Below are 26,921 nucleotides of genomic sequence, written 5' to 3' on the forward strand. Positions count from 1 at the left end.
ACCCTCACCATGCCCTGGCCACACCCTCACTGTACCCTGACCACGCCCTGACCACACCCTGGCCACGCCCTGACCACACCCTCACTGTACCATGATCACGCCCTCACCGCACCCTGACTGCACCCTTACCACGCCCTAACCACACCCTCACTGCACACTTACCACACCCTAACCACACCCTGACCATGCTTGCTGTCATCCTGCAGACCCCCATCTCCTGGTCTGTTTTCATTGTATTGTAATTAGATTGGTTTTATTTAATCATTAAAAACAACAGAATCACACATATGTTCAATTATATATTGTTCATTTTTTTTGATTGTAGTGAAATTATTTTGAAAAAAAAAACACCATACAGTACTTTCATGAAACATGTCTCCAATGTCTAACGCACACACACACACACACACACACACACACACTCTCTCTCTCTCTCTCTCTCTCTCCCGTGTGCGTGTCAGCATGTTTATTTATGCGCCGCGCTTCTGTGTGTTTTTGAATAAATGTCCCGCTATTATTGTGTTTCCCTTAATCACCGTGCTGTGTGAAACACCCCCCCCGGCCTGTGGGTTTGTTTCATTCTGGGTCCTGCTGAAGAAAAAGAAACGCCGTGCTGCACCTTACCTGCTAATTGCACACCGCCCTGTCGCGAGGCTGCCAGGGGTCAGAGCAGCAGTGGGGGTGGGGGGGAGAGAGGGGGAGGAGTCATGGCTGAATCATATTCATCCTTAATGTGACTCAGCAGGGCCTGTGCACAGAGGTCTTTCCAGGTCTGTGTGATTATGCAGGAGATCAGGAGGTAGGGGACCACCTCCTTATGATGTGATAGGGCCTCCTTCCTGACCTCTTTGGCCACCTGTGTCGACTATTAGTGCACTCCTTATAGGATCTATAGTGCACCTCCTTATAGTATGGCCTCCTTATTATGCCACCTCCTTAGAGTGTGACCTCCTTATTCTGCTACCTCCTTATGGTGCCACCTCCTTATAGTCTGACCTCCATTTAGTGCCACCTCCTTATGGTCTGATCTTACTGTTCCACCTCCTCATCGTGTGACCTCAGAAGCCCACAGAGTCAGGTCCCTTCCTAATATCTGTGCTCCTGCTGAGAATGCTGAACTCCAGGAGTTCCACCCTCCCCCCCCCCACGCCCCCCTCCCGCTGTCGTGTGATGCTGCAGTAGGTGGCTTCTTATCTGGCAACCCAGGCGTGAGGCTCCTAAGACTGGGCTGCCAGATAAGCGGAGGCCTCTGACTCACTTGGGTTTCCCTTAAATTCTTTATCTCTCCTTGGGTGCTCCCCCCTTTTTCCTTTTTCCTTTCCAATTTGGAAGATTTTTTGGCTTTTTACACCACAGAACACACTGCGCTACTGTAGCACGAAAGCCTGTCAGAGGTGTTTGTGTGTGTGTGTGTGTGTGTGTGTGTGTGCCTGGGGGTGTCATTTGTCTGCCTGGGGTGGCATGTGTCTGCCTAGGGGGGGGCATGCGCCTGCCCGAGGGTGCCTATGATATGATTGAAAGGACACAATACAGCTGAGCACTTCCAGATGGGGTCCCCCCCCCTCCCCCTCCCACACACTGAGCACCCCTCATTACAAGGTTAATGGCAAAGCCCAGGGACGGGTCTGCCTCATGGTGAACCCCCCTGACCAGCATGAGAGGCCGGTCCACTGACACCGGGGAGGCCCAGCCTCACCACACACAAAAAAGCTGCTCGCGTCTACTGAGCTGCTCCCTGGGAGAAAATGGAGGCCCGTAGATCTCCACGCTCCCAGACTGGCGGCGTTGGAAGCTGGCAGGAAGTAGGCAATAGCAGCAGTAAAGAGGCCATGCTTCATTAAGCTTCGTTTAAATTCATTTCGAATGAGGATCCGCACATGGGCCTAGCTGCACACAACTGTAGGCACCCATGTGTTTTAAGTGTCACGGCAGTGAAAGGATTCTGTATTTCAGTTGTACGCAGCGCACTGGAGTTATCGGGGGAAAATGAAGCCCTCGTAGAACTTTCGTAAGCATTACATAACACCTGTCTTCACTCAGCATAATTGCATAATACACGACATCGTAACATGTTCTTAATGCATGCAGCGCTTTTAGCAAAGAACACTCTAAATATTGGATTCAGAATTGTCGCTGTGTTCTTGATGTGTGTCATAAGCAGTAAAATGATGTCATGACTTATTTTATGACAGGTACTAGGTTTTGCAGCACTGTGTTGTTTTAATGGAGTATTGATCAAGTGAAGTTGTTTAAAGGGTGTATTCCTGCCTTTTGCCCAATGCACGCTGGGATATGCTCCAGCACCCCCGCAACCCTGCCTGGGATTAGAGGGTATAGATAATGGATGGGTGGACCCTGCCCAGGATAAGCAGGTATAGATAATGGATGGATGTTCATGTAAAGTGTGGCGCAAACCTCAGCAGCTCTGCAGTGTTGTCTATTGCATTTTATTCCGGTAGGAATGCAAGTCCAAACAGTGGAGGGAAAGCATTTTGCTGAAGAAGGACACCCTCTCCATCCGCGAGGTCCACGAAGACGACATTGGAAATTACACGTGCGAGTTACAGTTCGGAACCTTCGTGGTGCGGAGGACCACTCAGCTGACGGTCACAGGTAAGGAGCGCGCACACCTGACTGCGCGGAAGTTTCTCTTCCTCTCAGCTCTTTCGCTTCTCTCACTTTGAGGGGAGAACGGTTGAGTTTTACGCTCGTGTTTATTTTAACCGTGTTTATTTTAAACCGAACCGCGGTGGTGGTGGCATTCATGCTTTTTTTACTGTTTGAAGGTTTCTTTTGTTGGCGAGTATGGTCTGTCACCTTGTCTTTTTTTTTGAGAGATTGTGTGATTGCGATCTCTCGGAGTAATAACGCGGGGTTTGCGACAGCCGTCACGATAATGGAAGAGGACGCGTCGAAAATAAAGAGGCCGGGAGACTGAGACAGACAGGACGACGGGCCGTCCGCTCGCGCGTCCTGATTACGGTCTGTTTGCCGAAATAGACTTTGACGTCTTTGTAATGCCTTTTTAAATCACTGTTTTTCTGGCGGAGCTGATGATGTTTTTCGGCCCGAGCGGCTGTGTTCGGCCATTTCTGCCGCCGCGTTTCCAAACGGCCCAGCCCGTGTCAGAGCGCGTTACAGGGGTGACATCAGAGCTGTCAATCCGTGTCCGTGGAAACAAACACGCACCGCCTACTCTCGTACCTGCAACTACAGACAGGGGGAGAAGGAGAAGGTATGCGCAGAGCATATGTTTTTTTTCAGTTTACACAGCGGGTCTTCAAAAGAAGTAGTCAAGCGGTCAAGTCGGAAATGAATCTAAATTGGCACCCGTTTGTTTAAAAAGATGTTCGATGTTAGCTGGGCACCAGCCCTCCAGCCCAGCAGCTGTGTTACGCTGGAAGCGTGCATCAGCGCAGGTGGCTAAATTTGACCTCTGACCTCACGGTTGTAATTTCTGCAGGAAGCGCAGAGTTTCTGTCTGGACCGAATTAGCCCCGGGTTAGCGCAGCGCGAGCCGCTAACAGACTGCTGCTGAAATGTCTGAGCTTGAACTGGCTCTGGAAACTGGGACCGCTGCTGAAGGAGACTTCGAGCAGACGTTTGGGGACTTTGTCTTTGCGTTTTTCCAGGTGTGTCTGAATTGCGATCGACGCCTTAATCGATCGAGCTGATGGCAGCTGAAATGCAGTCTTTCAGAAGTTTCATAAGGCTTATTTACAGGAGGCGCGATATTCTCAAATGTAACGTTTGTCCAATTAACTGTTTTTCGTTAGCTCAGACATATAGCTCTAATAACATCACGTCTTCTAGCTTTTCATACGCCGGCTGCATTTTTACATTGATTTTTTTATTTTTTATTTTTTTATTTTGTGTTCACGTTTGTATTGTGGTCTGTTAACTTCTGATTTAATTTCAAACGTTTTCCTCTTTCTACAGCGTTTAAGCTGCATAAAAAAAGAACATTGGCCCTGACAGAAAAGCGTTCAATCATTTTTTTTTGTCAGTGTGATGGGTAAAAGAAGAGGAAAGCGGGGCGCTTGTTTAAAGGAGTGCTAAATTTTTAATGCACCAGCCATAGCGGACGGGGTCAGGGGTCAATCGCTCTGTTTGTAATTTACTGCTATCTGATTATCATTTATTGTCCCCTCTGCAAACATGGAAGCCGGATTCTGTTAAAGGCCAATTTCGCCAATCAATCACATTCTTGGCCCCCACCAGATCTTATCTCAAACCGTTTCTCTCTTCACTATTCATTAGCCTTTTTTCTTTTTTTTTTTCGCTATAAAGGACAGGCAATTACAGTCTTGGTGATTATGCTAAACAGTAAACATCAATATCATGCATTCATACACACAGACCCCCCCTCCCCACACACACACTGATCGGAGAGCTGGGGGAGCTCGTCTTCATTTGATAAACGGTGCTGTCAATTATCTTAGTACAGCGGCATGATTGCTACTGATTTCTCTCTGCTGAAGGGAAGACGAACAGTAGCGACTGTCAGTTACTGATGATGATATTACTGTGTGCGTAACACAGCAGCGGCAGTGTGTGGGCTTCCGGACTGGGGAGGGGGGGGCGGAGGACGGGAGACATGGAGCCGAGAGGCTGGTCTCACCCCCCCCCCCCCCCGCCCCCAAGACTGCCGAGTTCAGCCGTAGCTGTGGCTGCCGCCCTGTTTCGAGATGACGCTCGATTCATGCGGACCTAAGTAAATCAAGGAGGTAATTGTCGTGGCACTGTGTTTCGGAAGGGGCTGCGAAAATGTTTAAAGCGAATAAAGCACTCTCACGTGGCACTGCTGTGAGATCCATCATATGGAGATGTGTGAATGTTAAATATCACTCACTCGCGCACACACGCTTGCACGCACGCACACACACACACACACACACGCACGCACACGCAAGCGGGCACATTAAAAAATCCATCAGCGAGACTTTTATTTAAGGTTTATTTAAGCAGCAGAGCTCGAACGCGGCGGCCTCCGAGCGCTAAACGTGGTTTTTTTTCTCGCCAGCGCAGTAAATCAGCCGTAGATTATGCGGTGGAAGGTAAGTGCGCGCGCGCCCGAAAGATATGTATATGTTTCCCTGAGCGACACGCAATAAAAGCAAAATGCATTAAGAGAAAACAAGACGGAAAAACCTGGAATCTCTGTGGCCTTTATTCCCAGATAAAGCCCTCTGGAGACGCGAAATAATCCCCGCCCGCTCAGTTATCAAACGCGCTTTCGTTTTCAATTATCACGCCGCCGGCTCCTCGAACCGCCGCGAAGCCGCGAGACGCGTCTGCAGCCGGCGATTATCTGCTGTTCACGCGCACCCCGGCGCAGATTAGGCTTATTACCGAGTCACCGCGTCGGACCGCCGCCTTCAATCAAACATCTGACTCCTTAGACATTGAACTTTTTTTTTTTTTTTTTGTTTTGGTTTTTTTTTTGTTCAATTAAAGGGATTGGCTGGAACGAGGCTAAATGTACAAGCCACCACACTACAGGCCAGTCACGGGGGGGGGGCCACATCACCTTTAAGGGCCGCGGTGACTTGTAGGTACCCTGGAACTGACTGTGGTAAAATTCCACTGGTCTGCGATCAGGGCCAGTGTTCATATAAAGGCTTTAGGACCGGGGAGCTTCATTGGCTGGCTGTTGTACAGGCTGTGGAATAGGCATTTTAAGCGTTCATTTTGCATAAATATGTATTTAATTTATAATATACTTGTGAGAATCGGTGTACAGTCCTGCAGATATGTGGGAAGCATTGTGCCGTGAAATATGAGTCATTTTATATGAAGAGCTAAAAGATATAATATTTGTAATGTACTCTTTTCTATTAACCTCTGAAGTGATGAAACGCTTAATTATGTCGCTGCGTGCTTGATCGCTTTGCAACCCGCCCCCCCCCCCCCCCCCCCCCACCTGCTCGATATTTACCCAGGCACTTAGCTGCAATTATCTCCATTGCTTCATTTTCTTTCTTTTTTTTTTTGGGGGGGGGGGGGTGTGGTTTGGGGGAGCACCGTTTCCATCACTTTTCTATGGCCCATCACGTTATTGGTGAAGGAAATTTAAAACAAAAAAGGTCAGTTTTCAATTCGGTTGTCTTTTAAAGTCCTGTCAAATTTAACGAGCTCGTCGTCAGTCGAGAACGTTTCGCTGTTGAGCTGCAGAGTGAGTTACGGTACACTCAAGCCCAGGGACGTGGGGGGGGGGGTGGGGAGGGGGGCTACAGTGGCTCCAGCCCCTGCCCCTTTGTCCTCCTTGGCTCAAATGCCCCTCTGGACCAAATAAATATTATGATTATTATTATTATTAATAACGTATTATTACTGTTATTAAACCTGTGTGAGAGAGCGAGTTTTCATACAATGTCATGATGTAGTGTGCCAACGTGGGGGGGGGGGGGGGGGGGGCTTGAGCCCCTACCCAAAATGTCCGTGCACGCCCCTGCTCAAACCAGCCTGGCAACGTTACACACACTCGACAGGGATGTGGCCTTTCGTTTCTCTGTGTGAAAACTTCCGTGATCAAAGTTCAATAATGAAACACCTCGGCTGGGAGGCTGTAGTGGCTTTGAGAGGGAAACGCCCCCTGGTGTCTGACGTGCGACACTGCTCTTTGTGTGCTTCTAATTGCTTGGTGGATGGCCTGTGGGCAGGGTTGGTCTTTTCTACCCCAACTGTTTCTCCATTATTTTAAAGGAGAGTACAGCAGCTATGCTGTAGTCGCGGCCAATGCGGAAGGAGCCAAAAATCTTTATCCATGATCTTGTTACTTACCTGTACGAAACGGTTAACTATGACAGTGTAGTGCAATGGGTAGGGAACTAGTCTTGTAACCAAAGGTCGCAGGTTCGATTTCCAGGTAGGGAACGCAATGTAAATTCTGTGTCAAGAGTTGTTTAAGTCGCTCTGGATAAGAGTATCCGCTGAATGCCTGTAATGTAATTACTGTGGTAACGTTAGCTTTGAAATTGATTCGGAATGTGTTGCTGATCTTTGAGCTGAGATTTAGGCTCAGCTGTTGCGCTGGTCGTCAAATAGCCGCTAATTGCTTGCTGCTAACGGCTTCTCGCTGGCCGGCTGGTGTCACAGTCACGATACTGTGAACTTGCCCTCGCAGAAAAGCGTCGCGGCGTCTCCTGCGCCTTCCTTAATTCCGCTTGAAACGTGCGGAAGAGGCGAGCGGGCCCAGCAGCCTGAGGCCCAGATCGGGGGGGGTGCAGATTTTCGGGGGCCCCCCCCTCCACACACACAGTAGGTAAGCGGCGCAGTTCGTACAGCACCAGGTGCACAAACAGACGCTGCTTACAGAGCCGATGTGTAAACTGCAGGTACGGCCAGCCGAACACGCTCCCCGGGCCTTCCTGTTCTCGCTGATCAACGCCAGGCGCCTTTTCGTTGAGGCGGTCTGCTTGTGACCGGGGCAGATTAACCTTTATTTTGAGGGTTATTTGGTCTTTTTTAAAATGGTGACCTACAGGGAGGAATGGGCTCCTGCTCCTCCTAGAAGTGGTGAGGTCAGTCATCTCCGTTATTTTTTATTTTTATTAACTGAGGACGGTGAACACAGACTGGACAGATTCTCCTGAAGTGCGAGCGGTGCCACGGAGTCTGGTGGTGGACGGTCACGTCACCTTGTAGTTAAACGGTAAAATGCAGCAAAAAAATTTAAATTTGCTGCTGTCCCCTTTGCCGGCAAAATATTTGTGAGATGACTTCCTGCTGCACAGTTCTGAGTTTTCTTCTGTCTAGCTTCCTGGAACAGTGTCTGTTCAGCGGGAGCTACTTATTTAGTCTTAGTTAGACTTAGAGAAGATTCCTGCTTTATGTCTTTACTGCTGAACAGAGAAATAACGTATAATACAAAAACCAGCCCAAATCTGTGTTCTGCTTTGTGAGATGTATTATTTACCTGCGAGTAGAAATGATGCATTACATTTTTCTCGGCTTTTTTTTTCTCCCCCCTCTCACCCAGTGAACAGAGAAACTGATGTTTACGAAGAGTAAAATGACAGATAAATTCACTTATACACCCCGTGGAAACGAGCGGAGAAGGCGAGAAGAGGTTCGCCCTCCTTTTAAACGGAGAGATAGAGAGAGGGAGAGAGGGAGAGAGAGAGAGGGAGCAGGGCTCTTGTGAACCACACGCGTGGCGCTCCTCTCGCTGTTCCGCGCTCCTCCTCCTATCTCGGGCCCCTCTGCGTTGTCACTTTCGCTGTTAAATGGATTTCTCCGGGCCGGAGTATCAGTAAGATGTAATCTAATCCAATTTATTTTCAGAGCTTTGACCGGAGACATTTGTAAAAGTCCTCCCACCGCCGTCAGACGCCGTGGAGGAATGGGCCCCCCCGTGTGTGTGGGGGCCCCTTTTTTACTCCCCGGCTCCTACTGTGTTTTACTGCACTTCTCCTGTAGCCAGGACACACACACACACATCAAACGGGGAGGTGTAAACACACACACACACACACACACACACACAAGATCAAGGGGAGGTTAACACCACACACACACACACACACACACACCACACATCACACGCACACACACATACACACACGGACACACACACACACATACACACACACACACACACACATACACACACACACACACATACACACACACACACACACACACACACACACACAGATATGGCTGAAGGACGCATCGCTTACCCTGGGAGGCCGGTCTGGAGTCGATTCCGTTTCAGTTCAGCCTATTCAGTGCTGTACGAATGAGGTCATCGTGCTGTGTGCACGAGGTCATCATGCTGTATGCACGAGGTCATCATGTTGTCTGCATGAGGTCATCATGCTGTATGCACAAGGTCATCATGCTTCAGACATGAGGTCATCAAGCTGTATGCATGAGGTCATCACGTTGTCCACGTGAGGTAATCATGCTTTACGTACAAGGTCATAATGCTGTCCACTAGGTCATCATGGCGTCAGTAGTGAAGCTAAGCATTGATGCTTTCTGCCTCAAAATCGGAAGAACCCAGAATAAAATCTGCTTCCCAAAGCCATTTATGTTTCTGAAAGATTTTCAAGATTTATCCATTTTTGTTGGGACCGGTAGCATTCCAGGTCAGATGCTCTGAACTGTGGGATCTTGGCTATTGCCTAAATGGAGCAGCCCGAGTATCAGTCAACTGTGTTCACTGAGGGCTCCAAAAAAACAGTCAGACCCTTTCACACAGTGTCATGCCTCCATCCCTGACACCCGATTGGCTGCGTTTAGAGACATTTATTGGGTTGATTGTGGTGTCTCTGGGAACGCTCGTCTTCCACAGTGGACAGGAAGTCACTGTGTGAGCGTGGAATGCTGTTTGCAGGTATCACTACTCTGGTAAAGGTGTCCACAGCATGACAGGTCTCTGTAGGTGTGGAACTGAGTGTGTTCTCATTGTCATTGTCATTGTCTCATCGGCACCCTGAGCCGACCAGAGGAGGATGGGTTTCCCCCTTGAGCCTGGTTCCTTCTGAGGTTTCTTCCCACCTGCCACAGGGAGTTTTTCCTCGCCACTGTTGCCTCAGGCTTGCTCCTGTGGGGGTTTAGGCCAGGGTTGTCTGTAAAGCGTATTGTGACAACTGCTGTAAAACACGCTGTACAAATAAAATTTGATTGATACATTTTTGATTGATTGATCGATTGTGATCTGGTTGTGATCTAGAGCGTCAGTCTCGGAGGGGACGGGAGAAGGTCTTGCCCAGTAAACCATGCATGGAAAACCCAAAACATTAAAACTGTAAAATAATACCTGTAATAATACCTGCATGCTGCTCATACCTTTATCAGCAGCAGGCCATGACGCATCGAGAGTACAGTGCACAGCTTTGTGCCGACGAGAGATGAATGACCGATGGAAATCGGACACACCAACAGGTGTGTCTACCTGTGGGAACACATTCGCCAGGCCAGGGGGGGGGGGGGGACTCGTGCGGGCGCTCTGCCCAGTGTCCGGGTCCTTCAGCAGAGCGAGCCGTGCCAGTCAGGCGAGGAGCGCTGAGCTCCTTCCATTATTAATGCCCTGCGCATGCATCCGCGGGTCACGTGGTGTCGGTGGAGCCTCTGATCTTCAGCGCCCCTTGAGTGGAGATCAGAGGGAGAATGGGGCCGTGTTAAATGCGGCGGGGGGGGGGGGGGGGGGGGGGGGGGGCTCCACACTTACTGCTGGTGCTGTTTCAAGCGGCTCTAACGCGGTACCAAGCACTGCAGAGGACCATGGGTAGGGTCAGATGTCTTGCAGAGGGACGTTGATTATGCTACCCCCCGTTCTTATCAGCTGCTAGAACGTGGGGAGATTCCTCACGGAACTCCAATTCCCAGCAGGCCCTTTAATGTGACGCTCCACTCGCCTTATTGGTGGCAGCAGTGGGATAGTGGTTTTGGATGTAATTCGTCATTTTTTATTGGAACTGGGATTCCCCATGTTTCAGGCTTGGTTAAAGGGGAGGGCAGGCATAAACAGCCCTGCCGAAGGGATCTGCGGTTTCAACAATAGGGCAGACCACCACTCCAAACCTCAATGCAGAGAGACAGAAACTACAATTCCCATCCTGCATCTCCAGAAAGCCAGCTCTTCCCTTCTCCACCCGAGCACCAGCTCAGCCACAGATCCACCAATCGGGTGGCCCCGCACCCCTGCACCCCATGTGGCCACGCCCCTGCAGACAGATCCACCAATCGGGTTGCCCCACACCCCTGCACCCCATGTGGCCACGCCCCTGCAGACAGATCCACCAATCGGGTGGCCCCACACGCCTGCACCCCATGTGGCCCCACCCTGCAGAGGCCCTCCAGGGGCCCTCAAGTGTTAGTGGTGCCACAGTGGCTGTTCCTCTTATATAAACGCTCTGATCTGTGTGAAGCTCCCTCCCAGGGGGCATTGCCTGTGCCATGTCTCCCTGTCCATTATGGAAGTCTCTACTCTGGGTCCCTCTGAAGTACTCTCATTAGCATATGAAAGGTGCTGAGCGATGGTAAGGGCTAATTGTACTTTTAATAGCTACTGTATAATTAGGAGAGAGAGAGAGCAAGCAAGAGAGAGAGAGAGAGCAAGAGAGAGAGAGAGAGACTGAGATGCTGAAGGATTTTTGTCTTGAGGAATGATGTCCTTTGTGAGGCCATATTTGGAATCTTTGTACTTTATTTTCCCTGAAGATTCTCGAATGAGGGCCTTTTCATCCAGCACCATAAACCTTTTTTTTTTTCCTCGGGAAGCTTGTTAGTCAGAATAAAGCTCTGATTGGTCCTCGCTGGTCCAGGAGTGGGCGAAGGGACGAGGGGTGAGAAAAGAGAGCAGGATGCTGCCCCCCCCCATTGCAAAGCTGCACCCCCCCCCCATAGCAAAGCTGCCCCCGTAAAGATCAATATTTAATGTATACAGTTTTTTTTTTTTCCTTCAACCGAGCACTTCTACTGAAGCTGACTGTGTGAATATTATTCAGAGATAATTCATTTCTGTATTTCTCCAGGGTTTTGCAGAAGAGAGAGAGAGAGAGAGGAAAAATGTGTGTGTGTGCAACAAAAACAAATGATTTCCCCTGAACGGTCTCATGCAAATGAGGGTGTGTGTGTTTCTGTGCAGTGTGTGGGGGTGTAGTCAGGAGGTTCAAAATGTGTGCGCGCGCATGTGTGTGTGTGTGTGTGTGTGCGCACACGCACACAGGTATAAATAGTTTGTTCATGCTTTTGTGTTTTCACTGCATTCAGGAGCATGTGTGCACATTTGTGCGTTTATAAATGCAACTCCATGTCTGTGTGTTTGGTTTGCTGTTTGTGTGTGTGTTTGCTAATTTGTGGGTATTTGTGGTTGAATATGTGTGGGAGGGGTTAAGTGTGGATTGTTTGTGTATGCGTGTATGTGTGTGTGTGTGTGTGTGTGTGTGCCTGTCCTTGTTTGGGAGTGTGTGTGGGTGTGTGTGTCTTTTGGGTACGTGTGTGGATTTGTGTAGATGTGCAGATTTCTATAGACCGTTGTCCGTGAGGGTCTGGTTTGATGGCAGTAAATGGGGCCTGGGCTGATGTGTGTTTGTCTTGCAGTGGAGGACAGCCGCTCTTCGTAGATCTGATTACCGACAGACGCTCAGAGTCTATTTCCCATCATAAGTAGGACGGAGTGTAGCACAGTGGGTAAGGAACTGGGCTTGTAACCGAAAGGTCGTAGGTTCGATTCCTGGGCAGGACCCAGCCGTTGTACCCTTGAGCAAGGTAATTAACTCGCATTGCTTCTGTATATATCCAGCTGTATAAATGGATTCAATGTAAAAAATGCTATGTAAAAGTTGTGTAAGTCGCTCTGGATAAGAGCGTCTGCTAAATGCCTGTAATGTAATGTAATGTAAAGTAGGGATGACACCAGAGAGAAGTGAGCCGATAGCCATTGTGTGGTGATGGAGGAATGGATAATGCGTCTCTGAACCTTGTCCCTTCACGTCCCACCTTGCCATGGAGTACTCAGTGCTTTTTTCCCGAATGGCGCTGTGATCGTAGAGGAATAAATGTGTCGATAGCAGAAGGCTAAGAGCTGCTCGTATCTTGCTGCTCATTCTGGAGAGACACTGTTCCATTGCTGGTCTTAAATCTGCGATACAAACTGTTTGTTTGTGTGTGTGTGTGTGTGTGTGTGTGAGAGAGAGATATTTTTCATTGTCCCATTATTTGAACGTTGCAAAAACAAGTATTTGCAGAAGCAAATAAACAATAACCTTCAATCCATAACAGCGTTCCTAAAAGAAACTACAAAGGGACAAAAGGCCAAGAAAGATTTAAATAGAAGCAAATAAAACTGCAATAAAACCAACACAAAGATATAGAACCATCACAAAACAGACCTCCAGTAAAACAGTGATAAAACCAATAAACAAAATAAGTAAAAACACGATAAGAGACACAAAGAGAGAGAAACAAATGATTCATTTTGCAGATGCTGTTTGTGAGAGAGAGAGAGAGAGAGAGAGAGAGAGAGAGAGGGCGGAATAGAGAAAGAGAAGAGGAGAGAAAGACAACAGTGGTAAAATACAGGAGGGGGAATTGTATTGAATTCACAGGGAGATTTAAGAAAGGGCAGAGAGGGGGGGTGGTTCCATTGAGAGGGGGGGTGGTCCGGTCCAGTCCGGTCCGGTCCGGTGAGAGTTTGAATTCAATAACCCCCTACCCACCCCCCCCACCCTCCACCCCCTCTCAATGGAAGAGCCCTTAAGTGCAGCTCAAGGCCGTGTGATGGGTGAGAACCGGCCAATCACAGGCCCGGAACGCTTGTTCTCATGAACACTTCAAAGCCCAGAGGCCCCGCGGTGCGGAACGCTGAAACTGCACTCCAGCGACACCCCGGTCGTCTCCGAAGCTCTTAGGACACAACAGCACTCCGTGCGCCCCCTCTTCAAGTGCAGGGAGAGAGCCATAAGTATTCATTTTCTCATGCTTAGGTTTCTTACTATCATATCAAAATTATACCGGAAATAGTCAAGAAACCCAAAAAAAAAACCCTTGAAGCGTCTACTTTTTTTTCTTCCTCCCACTCTTGGAAATGTTTTTTTTTTTTTGTGTCAGACCCTTTAATCATTTAAATGTCCTATTCAGGTTCTAAATCCGAACTGTAATGTAGGTTATTACAGTTATAAGCATTTTTCCTTCCGCTACAGAGAACAGCACTGAATGGTCAGAGCTTTGTGCCTGGCTAACAAACAAAAAAAAAAGCACTTGTATTTCTAAATAAAATAGAGACCACATATCTTCCTGATCGCAGGCAAACCAAATCCGCTAACTTGGACACGTACACAATTGCCTAACAATATATCTGCAATATTTTTCTGTACCTCCATAATTTTTTGTATTTTTTATTCTTTAAAGCTGTTTTTTTTTTTTTGCTGAAAGTGTGGATCGTGGAGAAGCTGCAGGGGAGGTTTCTGTTTGCCCTGGCCCTCCCACCATCTGTAAGTTTACCAGCAGGTATCTGTAGCTGCTCTCTCCCTCCCACCATCCATAAGTTTACCAGCAGGTATCTGTAGCTGCTCTCTCCCTCCCGCCATCTTTACGTTTACCAGCAGGTATCTGTAGCTGCTCTCTCCCTCCCACCATCTTTACGTTTACCAGCAGGTATCTGTAGCTGCTCTCTCCCTCCCACCATCCTTAAGTTTACCAGCAGGTATCTGTAGCTGCTCTCTCCCTCCCACCATCTTTAGTTTACCAGCAGCATGTGGTTTCTCCCTCCACATCTTTAGTTACAGCAGTACTGCTGCTCTCTCCCTCCCGCCATCTTTAAAGTTTACCAGCAGGCATCTGTAGCTGCTCTCTCCCTCCCACCATCTTTAAGTTTACAGCAGGAGTGGTGGCTGCTCTCTGCACCATTTTAAGTTACCAGCAGGCATCTGTAGTGCTCTTCTCCCACCATCTTTAAGTTTACGCAGGCATTGGTGCGCCTCCCCCCCACCATCTTGTTCCAGCAGCATCTGTAGCTGCCTCCCTCCAATTTTAAGTTTACCAGCAGGCATTGGTGGCTGCTCTTCCTCACCATCTTGTAGTTTGACCAGCAGGTATCTGTAGCTGCTCTTCCTCACCTCTGGAAGGGTGCATGTGGGGTCGGGCAGCCTGGCCTGCAGTCAACGTTTATGCTTCACGGAGGCGCCGTTCGCCGCTCACCCCCCCCTGAATTTACGACCCCTCCTGAATTAATATTGGGGTGGGACGGCGGTTGGTGCGCGTGTGCGTTTAGCTGTAAATCTGTGTGTGTGAGCGCGAGCCTCGGACAGATTAATCCTACGGAGTGCACGTGTGGGTGGGCAGACACGGCCTGCAGTCACGTTTCTCACGTGCGTGTGCGTGTGCGCGTGTGTGTGTGTGTGTGTGTGCGTGTGTGTGTGTGTGTGTGTGTGTGTGGTGTGCGTGCGTGGTGTGCATGTGTGTGTGTGTGTGTGACGGTATAACAAAACAGTTTTGTTTTTTTTTTACCACTGGAAGGCGACCAGCGAGCAGAAGGAAAACCTAGCCAGTGTAAATTAAAATACTTTGTTTTTCAAGGGACGTGTGCTATTATTTTACTTCAGCCCTGATAAACAAATCTTGGATTCACGGGAGATTAATTCACCAGAAAAAATTACACCAATTCGGGCCTCTAGCTGATGAAGAAAATTTCTTCATCAACAATTGGTGTAATTTTCCCTAATTGTGAACCCCCTACCCTTGTCCTCATTGCCTGTATTCCACCGCCTAAATAAGATTAATTGAAAGGATGGGAATTGAGGCGGAAAGTTAGGTCAGCTGTGAAATGTTAGTTTTCTGCTTTTCGGCTTTTCAGCTCCCTGTACCCATAGAAACATAACGGATCAATTAGAGCCTAATATGAGTTATTTTCCATCTTTGCATCTTTGACACACGCAGTCATTGTGAACTCCCCCCCCCCCCCCCTCGTTCCTTCAGGACTTAGGGTTTTGCTTAATAATATTCCGTTGCTTGTCTTGATGTAATCTGTAATCTGCCGCTGTTGTATTACATTACGTTTGTTTGGCAGACGCTTTTATCCAAAGCGAAGTGCATTCCATGGTCATAAGACACCTGCTGAACACAGGTTCAAATAAGATACGATACTCATTTTGTACAGCTATTTCGAGCCAAGAACACAGTTTAGTTCACACAGTGAAGACGGATGTAGCACGTGGTAGAACTAGACTTGTTACGAAGTGTAGGTTCGATTCGGTACACTGCCGTTGTACCCTGGCAAGGTACTTAACTGAATGCTTCAGTTATATCAGCTGTAATGATACATGAAAAAGTTGTAATCATCTGGATAGAGCGTCTGCTAAATGCCTGTAATGTAATGTAATGTAACAACGCTATTCTGACCTAACTTTTATGCCAAGCCAAACTAGGGAGAAGAACAAGCTACAATATTAGGACAAATACAAATTACCAAAAAGTGCCCGGAATGGGGGTACATGTTGTTCTGAATCACCGACTGAATCCCCCGTCAAGTCTCTGAGGGGTGTTAGAGCTGTTTCGTCATGTCCCACTGTCGAAAAAACAGCGTTCCCCCCCGAGTTCCCTCTCGCACCCTCTCTCTGCCTTCTTGGAAAGTCTGCATCGCTGCAAACTTCAGCCTGAGGGAATTACCCAGAATTCAGTTTGTACTTTTTTTCCCGTGACGGGCCGAAGTGATTAAATGCTCCAGCCTTTCAATGCATTTTACTCGTATTTGTTACTATATAGCGGCAACTGCCCACTGATTTTTTACATTTATTTTAACTGTAAACACTTGTTACTGTTGTGAAGTTTTTTTTTTTCAATCATTTTCCACGGCCGAGATCAGATAATATCTATTCTATTGGTTAATTTTTAAAAAAATATATATTTTTTAAAACTCTCCTTGTCAGTTTTCCACGATTTTCAACAGCTTTACCATGGCTGCTCCGTGACATTAGTCAGTATTTCTCGTGACAAATTTACGTTTCCTGTGTGCCTGGATCAGGTGGTGGATGACTCGCCCCTTCCTCCCCTGTCATATAAATTTGGGTAAGGTTGTGTCTCCGCCTCTCAGCAACATGTCGTGTGTTGGGCGATGTCGGAAGCCTTGTCCCATTTCACACTTTGCACTGCGTACCCCTCAAAGCCCGTGTCCCCCCGTGGACTCGCCTGTCCCTGGAAACTTGCTATTGCAGTCTGTGTGTCCGTAGTCCGTAAGGTTTTGGGATTGGGATGTTTGGGATTAAGCCCCTGAATGGAAATGCTAGGAGGCTTTTTGATGCCAACGTTGTGTAATCTGGGCCTTTTTTTCCTTCCGTTAGTGCCCAGGGAATTATGCATGTCAGTCCTGTAGCTCGGTTCACTTGTAGTTTGTCTCTTCTCCATAATCACAAGGGAATTTTTTTCACTGCGTTGCTGCTTTATTGTCGAATTCAGTGCTTATTTTTTCCGGAGTGACAGCCGTTGATACAGTATGTTGGCTGCTCCAATCGTGTAGCTGCCTCTACTACACATCTGTGTTTGTAGTATACCTCGGAGAAGGAGGGCTGGTCAGTTGGATCAGTTTTGTCTTTTTTTCTCCTAAAATGGAAATGGTCAGAAACCTGATCCAGCTCTCCTTTGCTTTGTGAATACGGCGCCCTGAAATACTCGATTGCCTGACTGCGAGGAAATATGACATCATCTCCTGTGTTGTGCGGACGAATGTTTTCGACATGAGGCAATTCTCGAGCAGCGATTCTTTGGGTGTTTTGTTTCTGTTACCAGGGTTTTAAACACCCGAGGACTGTGTGAGAATTTGTTCAGGATGAATTACGCTTTTAGTCGGTTCGGGGCATGCCCACATTCAAGGCGGAGAAAAAAAAAGAGCTGTTTTCCATCAGGGAAGAATCAAAGACTAGCACATGATTGGACATTACCTACGCTGTCTCTCGAGAAGCATAATCTCCCCCATTGAGAGTTATTTTCCCTCTCATAATGTCCCATTTTGCTTGGCATTACGGTGTGTTGTGTGTCAATGGTGCCATTGTGGGGATGCATTCTGCTGCCACAATGGGAGTTTGAGTGTTTATAACCATCCGTGACTGGTTATTCTGCCGTACTGAGAGCTGGGATCGACCCCTGAGTGCGTGTCCCTTCTCATACATAAACACAGCTTTTGGGAAAGGATTAAGCGAGTATGCTGTGGAGAAAAGGGGGGGAAAATTTCCGTTTGCCGCTGAGTCACTTTTGCGCCATTTTGACATTTGTTCCTGAACTTAAACGTCTTGTTTTGGTGTTTTTTTTTTGCTAATGTGCTGTACGTACGTTTCCATTGCAGACTGCATCTCCCATCGATGAGGGATTTTTAACTGATTTAAATGCTCTGGTGCAGATTAGGATCAGTACCTGCACTCAGGCACATAACAGCTACGGTGGAGAAGGATTTGAATCTGACAACTTTAAATTTAAAAATGTGTTGTTTTTAAAAAAAAAAAAAAAAACACCCAAAGGACTACCCTGCCCGATGCAGATCGTTACTGTACACGGTTCAGAGCTCGTTCTGACTGGCAAGAACACGGTGTGGTCATGCGGCCAGGGCCGGCCCGCGGCCTAAACGGTCTATGCGGTTGTTTAGGGCCACAACCGCTAGGGGGGGGGACCACACGACCACGAGGGGGGGCGCCACACGATCCAATGTTTATCTAAGGTAAATAACGTTATTTTCGTAATTACGAAAGTAATTCATCCCCTATCGTGGAATTAGCGGTTTAAATTTTGAATGGAATGGCAACAGAACATTTCACAACAATGTAATGTAAGAAGGAAGAAGGATTTTACCAAGCGAGCCCCCCCCCCGGTCGACGGAATCCACAACACCACCCCCACCCCCCACCCGCCCACCCGGACATATTTGCTTAGGACCACCAAAATCCTAGGCCCGCCCCTGCTTCCGGCTGTTTCCGTCTGACTTCTGACTTTGCTTCATGTCGGAGACGCCAAAGCGATTTCACACTTTGCTCACGCTCTTATCCCGGTCCTGTAATTACTGGGCCACTGGTTTTCTGGGCCGATGCGTTTTCACCGGGAGAGTGGAGAGTGCAAATTAAGTGCCTGTGTTAGAGACGGTTCTCTGAAAGCAATATTAGTGCTTCTGCTCTCTCACCTCAGTCTGTTAGGACGTAATCGCCCCCCACCCCACCCCCATAGGACACGGCCCCCCCCACCCTGTGTCAAAGGGTGGAGAGAAAAAAAATCATCAACCCTCTTTTACCCGCGGTTACCTCTTAAATTTAACATCCGTCTCCGTCCTACTGTACATCCCTGCCCTGCAGCAGACAGTGCTCGTGCCTCCCTGTATACACAGGTCAGAATTATTGTGTATTTTTATGAGGATTTAAAAAAATTAAAAAAACACACACACATCCTAGCTAATAGATCATCTTTAAATGGTTCAGCTGTGGCCCTTCAGACTCCTTCAGAAAGACTGTGAGCTTCCCTGAGACCGCGACATCTTTCGGCAAACGTTGAGTAAATGTTGAACTGGGTTGCCATGCCTACTTGCAGTCCTGTCCAGATGTTCAGCAGATAGCCGACTCGCTCAGCGGCACATCTGGGCGCCCCTGTCAAGACCCTTCAGTCTGGACCGCTTTTCGCAGTCCCTAACAAAGCCTGAATGCAGACTGTGATACATTTAAGGTCATGCACTTCAATCCACGGGAGGGAATCACAGAGTTTAAGGATCAGACTTTAATTTAAAAAAAGGTTGTTCTTTTTTTTTGGCAGTAGTGAAAGGGGAATGCAGACAGGTATTCTGAGTCAGTGGAGTACGTGCTTGAATGGCAGTGGGGGTCGGAGTGACTGATATAATGCAGCAAAATGAGTTTTAAAACCATGCTCCAAATCTTATAAAAGGCAAAGGCTGTGGACCTTCACGCCCTCTGCATCCAGTGACAGTTTAAAGAAAATGAATGTAATCTTTTGGGGGTGACTGCCATGAGCTTTAAGAGGCTCTGTCGCCACTGGTGCGGATATTTAATGCACCCTCTGTGCTAAGTAACCACTCTCTAATGCAGTTATATATAGATATCATTAGCCGAGCAAGGTAAAATAACTTGGGTTGTAAGGTCACTCTCATTAATTGCTCAAGCAAGTCGCACTTTTTTTCTCTGGAAATCGGGCGCCGACGTGGAGCTGATTTTAAGCTATTTAAGTAAACTCATTGGGTCAAAGCCACAAAAGATTTGAAAAAGGATTATTCAAGCTGCAAGGGGAAAAGAAATCGTTTTCTTTCTTTCTTTCTTTTTTTTTTTGCATATAATATTGGTATGATCTGATGCTATTCTGAGGAATATGGGAAGGTTAGAACATTCTATTTAATGTGGTAATAAAATCGCCCCTCTCGTTGTTGACAGTTTCACTGCAGAAATCCATGGGCAGTAGTTCGTATTGAGGCTGTCTGTATTGATTTACCTTTTTGAGAGAATTTTGTAGCGACCTTCAGCTGGGGTACCGGACTGTAACTGCAGCGGAATGTGGAAGGAGCATTGATATTCCGGTGCTTTTACCACATAGCCTTGCCTTGCAGGCCGCAACATTTTTTTATATAATGTTTCTGCCACAGAACATCAGCTTTGATCAGTGAAGATATTTACCTGGGGTGTGATAATGCATCGCTCTGCTTTCTGTGCCCTTTGGGGCATTATTGAACACAACAAGGCTTCTGAAGAACCGCCTCAGATATTAGAGCGATTGCACTTTGTGATTTCACACTTAGCAACAGAGGAGAGGAGGGGGAAAAAAAAAAGGAAAAAGAAAAAAAAAATCAGCAGGGCGAGGAGAAGCCCTTTGTGCAGAGCGATGAGGGTTTTATAGCTTCTCACAAGGCTGTGTTTAGTATGCAAGTTATTTTTAATCTCCTCTCGAAATCGGCGTACGCAGCCAGCAGCGGGCTCGTTCTTTCGATGGTTTTGAATCCGAAGGAAAGCACAGACGCGGTTGCGTTCGGAGTAGGGTTCGAGTTTCGATTTTTGACGGAAAAACCTCCCCCGGTCTAGGGCAACATTCATAGGAGGGGGAAAAAATACAGAATAACGGGCAGCAGTACTGCAATACCTGTGACAGCATTGCCTCAGCATCATTTTTCTCAAAGGGAATCCAGTAGGTCGGACGCATCTGCAGCTACTATTAAAGAGCCTCCTTGCATTCAGGCTTCTTGGAGGTTTTAGCCTAAAATGGCGGCCTACTTCCCAGGGTCTGGTGAGGCCCCCACGCCTGTTTTGAGCAGAAATTAGAGTAATAATAATAATAATAATAATAATAATAATAATAATACATTTTATTTATCAGGCGCCTTTCTGAACGCTCAAGGTCACCTTACATGGTATTAAAATGGATAGAAGAATGACAAGACGCTACAGATACGTACATCATATTAAAAACAGTTAGAAAAAACAAAGACAAAGCGATAGATATGTTGAACGTCTTGCGTGTCCAGCAGATCCCGAAGCTGTCGATTTGTCTTCCACTGAAGCTGATTTTGGAGATGATTCATTAGTGGTCATGCAGTTCCTGAAGACTCCCATAAGAGCCAAGCCCCGTGAGCTTCAGAGCTCCATGTAAGGTGTGCACATGATGGTCACAATGTGTGATTGATTATAGCTTGTGTTATAAGTAGAGTTTTGAATTCTGTTCCATAAATTTATGTGACCAGAGTGGTATGATGATGAAGATGATGATGATTGTAGTTGTTAATAATAATAATAATAATAATAATAATAATAATAATAATATTACAGCTGTTACTCCTCCCCATTGCCCCCCCCCCCCCCCCCAAATGATGCACACCTCCATCTGCACGGAAGGGCTTTCCTCATCTCCACACCTGTTCAGAATTAGCCCAGGTGTCCACTGTCTCCTGGGAGACCAGCAGGACACTAATTTGATCAATCATTCATTCTGAGCTGCATCTGTCGGTCCTGTATTGGTCAGGCAAAGACTGACAAGGAGGCCTGCATTCTGAAAAGAGTAATGTGAGTGTGTGTGTGTGTGTGTGTATGTGTGTGTGTGAGAGAGAGAGAGAGAGAGTGAGTGTGTGTGTGTGTGTGTGTGTGTGTGAGAGAGAGAGAGTGTGTGTGAGTGTGTGTGTAAGTGAGTGTGAGTGTGTGTGTGCATATGTACATTTGTGGCTTAGTTGTGTGTGTGTGTGTGTGTCTGCCTGCGCGGGTGCATGTGTATTTTGTGTGTGCGTGCATTTGTGGTTTGTGTGTAAATGTGCGTGTGCGTGCACTAACCTGCACAAATACTAATTTTCTTCTTCCATAGATTTTACGTGCTTAGTTTCACAACCTTTCCTTTCCCCCACTCTCATGCTCTCGATCATTTCCCAAATTAAAATGGGCTTGTTTACCTGCTTTAATGTCAGGGCCCCTCTCTTCATCCTCTCCTCCTTTACCTGCGTCGGTTATGCAAATGTTACGGACTCTCAGACGTGTTTCAGAAAATGGCAGAGAAGGGGAGCGATTCTGGACCCCTCCCTCCCCCCCAGCGGGTTATCAGCTGATTGGTTAAAATCCTGGGGCCCTGCCTTGTTTTGACAGCATGGTTCTGGGGTATGTAAATTATAATCCTGTGTTGATCACCGCAGTTGTATTATTTGCACATAATCATAAATAATGATGATGCAGAAAACTTATGAATGCGTGTGTGTCGGTATACACGAGTTGCCACCGAATCAGCACGCAGCTATGAGTTATGGGAAATTAGTGCTCGTTAATAATTGCGGTGATTTTGGGTGCTGCGGTGATGATGCGGCATCGGGAGGAAGGTAAACCGACACCTGGCCTTCTGAGAGCGGAAACGCTCTAAAACCCCATCTGTAAAACGAGCGGCCTTAATTATGAGATGATGTATAATCCAGACTCCGCTCAGAGAACTTGGGACCTGCGATAAGGTAAACTCTCCCGCTTCTTTACAATGCATCTCAGTGGAGATGTGTGTTGTAATGTACTTTCCATATGTTACTCTCTCTCTCTCTCTCCTTCTCCCTCTCTCTCTCTCAGTGTAAAACTTCTCCATTAAAAGTGTAATTTTTTTCTGCTGTGAAATGGCAGCGTTGTTTCTGGTAAACCCAAACTTGCTAATTGTCTTTGGCGTAGCTTTGCACCCCCGCCCTTCAGCTTCAGATCTCTGATGACTCGGGTGCACTCCGCAGGGGCGGCCGAGAACACAGAGCTTAGGCGTGCGGACGGACAGAGAGAGAGAGAGACAGCAGAGTAGAGGAGATGGAGGAGCGAGCTTAGATGTGGAGAGAGAGACAGAGAGAGGGAAAGAGACAGACAGACAGACAGACAGAGAGAGAGAGAGAGAGAGAGAGAGAACGCAGAGCTTTAAGACGTGTGGAGAGAGAGACAGAGAGAGGGAGAGAGACAGACAGACAGAGAGAGAGAGAGAGAGAACGCATAGCTTTTGGGCGTGCGGGCTGGAGAGAGAGAGAGAGAGAGAAAGAGAAAGAAAAAGAGAGCGAGTGAGTGAAACAGAGAGAGAGTGAGACAGACAGAGAGAGAGAGAGGGGGAGAGAGAGAGAGAGAGAGAGCGCGCTGGAATCCCATTCTGCTCATTTTCAGTGACAGATTATCATTGACCCCGCCGGTCACCCGTGGCGGGGGCTGTGAGGAAGTCATTGGAAAATCCTCGGCTTAATTAGACATGTGTGGGAAAATCCATTAGTGCGCATTAGTAAGAGAAGGGAGCAGCGATTTGGGGTTTGGCTCCGTGTGAATTCCGAGGCGCTGACAGCCGAGCGGCCTTGTGTCTGGGGGGGGAGTGGGGGGGGACCCCGAAATCGCTTCATCCGTCCTGAAAGGATTTTTTATGTAACCCCCCCCTCTTCAGCACTTAACGTCAACGGTGGACCATTGAGCATTCGATACAAGCTTTAAAAAATAAAAAAAGAACCTGTCTGTTTGGATTTCCACCCTGCACCCTCTGTGTTTGACCGGGAAGAGGCCGGGGGGGGACGGGGGGGTTGGAAACGTTTTGCTTCTTAATTTCGGTTTTTCCGTCCAGGCCTGACTTTCCGTGCGCAATTCCGTCAGGCGGAAAGGGGGGCGGCCGATGTGAAATAAAATGTTTCAGGGGCCCGCTTTCCAAAATCTTACAAATCACTCAGCAGCTGCCTCCTCCGTGGCAGACTGCGATTCGGATGCTATGCAAAAAAAAGGGCCCCGTATCTGCCTGCCAGTAACAAGGCCCCTGCATCTAAGATGGATGCCTTTTGAGTCGCGCGCGCGGGGAACAGATTGTAACCCTGGATATAAAGAGGAATGTGTTTTTAAAGTGCCACTCCTGTGACACGAACAGCACTTCGTGCCGCTTAAGTGGGTCGGGCTGTAGCCGCCTGCCATTCCCGGGGAGGAATTCGATTTGCCGCTCGGTGGGGGCCCCGGGACTGTTTTTTCCCGGCGCCGGCGCGCGACGGCGCGCTTCGCTCCTGCGCCGTCCCGACGACCTGTGCGACCAACTCCCCCCTCTCCACTCCGTACGTCCGGACGCTTATGCGAGTCACTGCTCTCCTGCGTGCCGTCACGACAACGATTCATCCCTTACACTGCTCTGGAGGAGTTTAAACAGGCTTTCCGGCTACGTGTCTCTCATGGCTACATTTTTTTATCTTGCTGCTAGCTATGACTGTTTATAGGGCTTTCTATCAGCGTTTAACAATGATGCGTCTACATAGCCTGAGCTAGTTAGGGTTAGGGTTGTGTCTAAGTCAAGACACTTGCTCCAGCTTGACGCAGCACTCTCGCTGGACAATCGTCTTATTCTCTGGCTAGGCCTGCTAGTGATCAATGAATCTTGCGAGAGAGAGAGATTTTTTAAAAAATAATAATAATTATTGTACTCACTGTTTCACCTAATTTACACACGCCATTGCACAAGCTAAGATACAGAAATACCACACACATACACACACACAAATTTGTATTCTGTTCATATGTTTATTGTTTGATGTACTCATGTTTTTGCAATATGTATATATATATATATGTCATGCCAATAAAGCTTATTTGAATTTGAATCTTCGGACAGAGAGATCTGACCAATCGGCGCAATGTAACAGCACAACGTAGCCCCGGAAGTGAATAGGGGGGATGGAATTTGTTGTGACACTGCATTAAAGCCCTGTGCAATCAGGCTGTCGACTGCCGTTACCATGGAACACATCGCCATTGGTTACCCCTCGATGCAAACATTCCGCAGATTCCTGCGTTCTGTGCTTGGGGAGAAAAGATCTGCCGTTTTCTGATTGGCCACTGTGGGTCTTCTCCCAGATCATCTCCAAGGGTAGTTCACTACTGACCCACTTCCCTAACCTACATCTCCCATCCCCCATCACTTCTGCCTGCGCAGGGCCGGGAGAAGCAGAGTTTCGCTTGGTCTCATTACGCTGGATTGTGTTTTTTTTCCCCCCCTACATAATGAAAACACAGGAAATGCATTTGGTTGGCTGCACATCACATTTTATAAATGTGCATTGTAAGGACCATTAACTTAGCGGCTGCTTTGTACATCCAACTACATGCAATTTTGTACAAGTCATTTTCAAACGCAGTGACTTATTTCCCATAATATTTATAAATGACAAAATGCCCCAAACCCCAGATGAGTAATAACTCATGCAATAACCTGCAATCATTCTTATTTTCTGGGAACGGACGAACGGTAGGGTTGTTCAGATGTGTTTAAGGACTGTTTGACGAGGCATTACGCAGCACGTACAGTACATGTTGTTTATTAAAATCACGTCCTGGGCATTTTGCACGATGAGGCGTGTTATGTACCGTGGCTGATATTTCCCTGCACCTCAGAACAGAGTCTTCAGTTCACCTCAGAACAGAGTCTTCGGTTCAGCGGTGTCCTGAGGTCAGCCTTTGATTGATGTTTTCTGTGATGTAATGACGTTTTCAAAGTCTACGTGCCAGTCTCTGTAACCTCTATAATTTCATATGATATACAACAGCTACTAAAACTGTATGAGGGCCAAGGATAAGAAATTAAAATTCATAGTTCTTATTAGGTTTCCGTCATTTTTAATCTGAAGGACAAAATCGAAAACTGAATTAAATATGTGCATGTTAAAGAGGAATGTGCCAGCGAATGTGAGGCTACATTCAAGCTATCATAAAATGTTATTTATTATATATCAATATTATTATATTTGAACCTGCGTGGTACATATGTACGTCACTGTTAAAAGGTGCTTTGTTTCTCCTTAGCTGGTCAAGGTGAACAGCGTATTGAAGCGTGTGTGTGCGCTGTGTTCTTGTCCCTATGTGTCCTACCGTCGGACAAAGAAGGTTTTTCCGTATTGCGACATCGTTTATCGTTAATTTGCGAAGCCGAAAGCCCCTAGACAAAGTGACCGCCCTTGCGTGATTCACTTCAAGCGTCCACATGGTGCTTGTGAACGCTTTCGCTCGAGGACTTTGTGCGTGTCGAAAGCGTTTCGTTTTGTCCGTCAGACCGAGGATCCGCTCCTTTTGGACGCTGTGGTTACGGTCTGACGATCCCGCCCCCTTTCAGAGGCCGTCCTGCGAATCGGCACCGGCCGCCCCGCCAGAGTGGAGCGGGAGAAAGGGTGTCCCGGTCGGGGGTGCCGTCAGCATTTTGTCCGTTAATGAGGACTGGAGCGTCCCGCAGGGGCTGTGGGACAGTGTGTGGGCCCTGTCTGCTTTTTTTCCTTTCGTCCTTTACAGATGGAGACGCAGCACTTAGTGCCACTCCCAGCCTAGGCCACGCCCACCGGAAAAACCTCTAACGGCACGGATACCACAGATGAAATCGCGGTTTTTTTTTTTGGTGTGCTTCAGCGCCGCATACACGCTTCCTCTGAGTCCCTGATTGGCTGTAGACTCCACACAGTTCATTTCAAAGGTATCGATTTGCTGCTCGTTGAAAGGAAACCAGAGAAACCCACAGAAACTGTGCCCCAGCCCCCCCCCCCCCCCCCCCCAGGATGGCAGTTTGACCTCCTGCTTCAGGTCACAGTTTCAGCCCCTGATTTTAGAGCCCAGGGGATTTCATGCCAGCTTCTGCTATTAAGTCTTTCGCTAACCGTTGAATTTGAAACCCAGTCGTTTATTTTATCTGGAAAACCTGGGATTGGGAGTTCGGCACCCCTTGTTTGTCGGACTCCGGGGGCGAAGGGTGCGGGGCCTGGTCCCCCTTCCCAGCATGCACCGAAATTAATCCCGCTTTACGGGGGGGGGGGGGGGGTTTGGGGTTGGCGGGGAGACACGTGTTCCCAGCGCCCGTCCAGCTGGGATCCCTAATTGAGATGTGGTAACGTAATTAAGAGGCCCGCGCGTCCCCAAATTAGCACTTCGTTATCGCCGCGCGTCCCGCGCGCCGAAGGTGGTGTTAAACTCCCGCTAATGGGATGCAGCTCCCAAACTTCTGTCTCCACGGGGACA

At 47.8% G+C, this 26,921-nt stretch overlaps 1 protein-coding gene across 4 annotated transcripts in view; it reads left to right on the forward strand.

The window, feature by feature from the left end:
• Positions 1 to 26,921, forward strand: part of LOC135240921 (interleukin-1 receptor accessory protein-like 1) — a 532,714-nt gene that overhangs the window by 384,486 nt on the left and 121,307 nt on the right. For all 4 annotated transcript variants that reach the window (XM_064310972.1, XM_064310971.1, XM_064310974.1 and 1 more), the window contains one exon: positions 2,460 to 2,613. In XM_064310972.1, coding sequence (XP_064167042.1) covers positions 2,460 to 2,613 — 154 coding nt within the window. The remainder of the gene's footprint in view (positions 1 to 2,459; positions 2,614 to 26,921) is intronic.

The sequence above is a fragment of the Anguilla rostrata genome, chromosome 15, assembly GCF_018555375.3.
Source record: "Anguilla rostrata isolate EN2019 chromosome 15, ASM1855537v3, whole genome shotgun sequence".
NCBI classification, from domain to species: domain Eukaryota; kingdom Metazoa; phylum Chordata; class Actinopteri; order Anguilliformes; family Anguillidae; genus Anguilla; species Anguilla rostrata.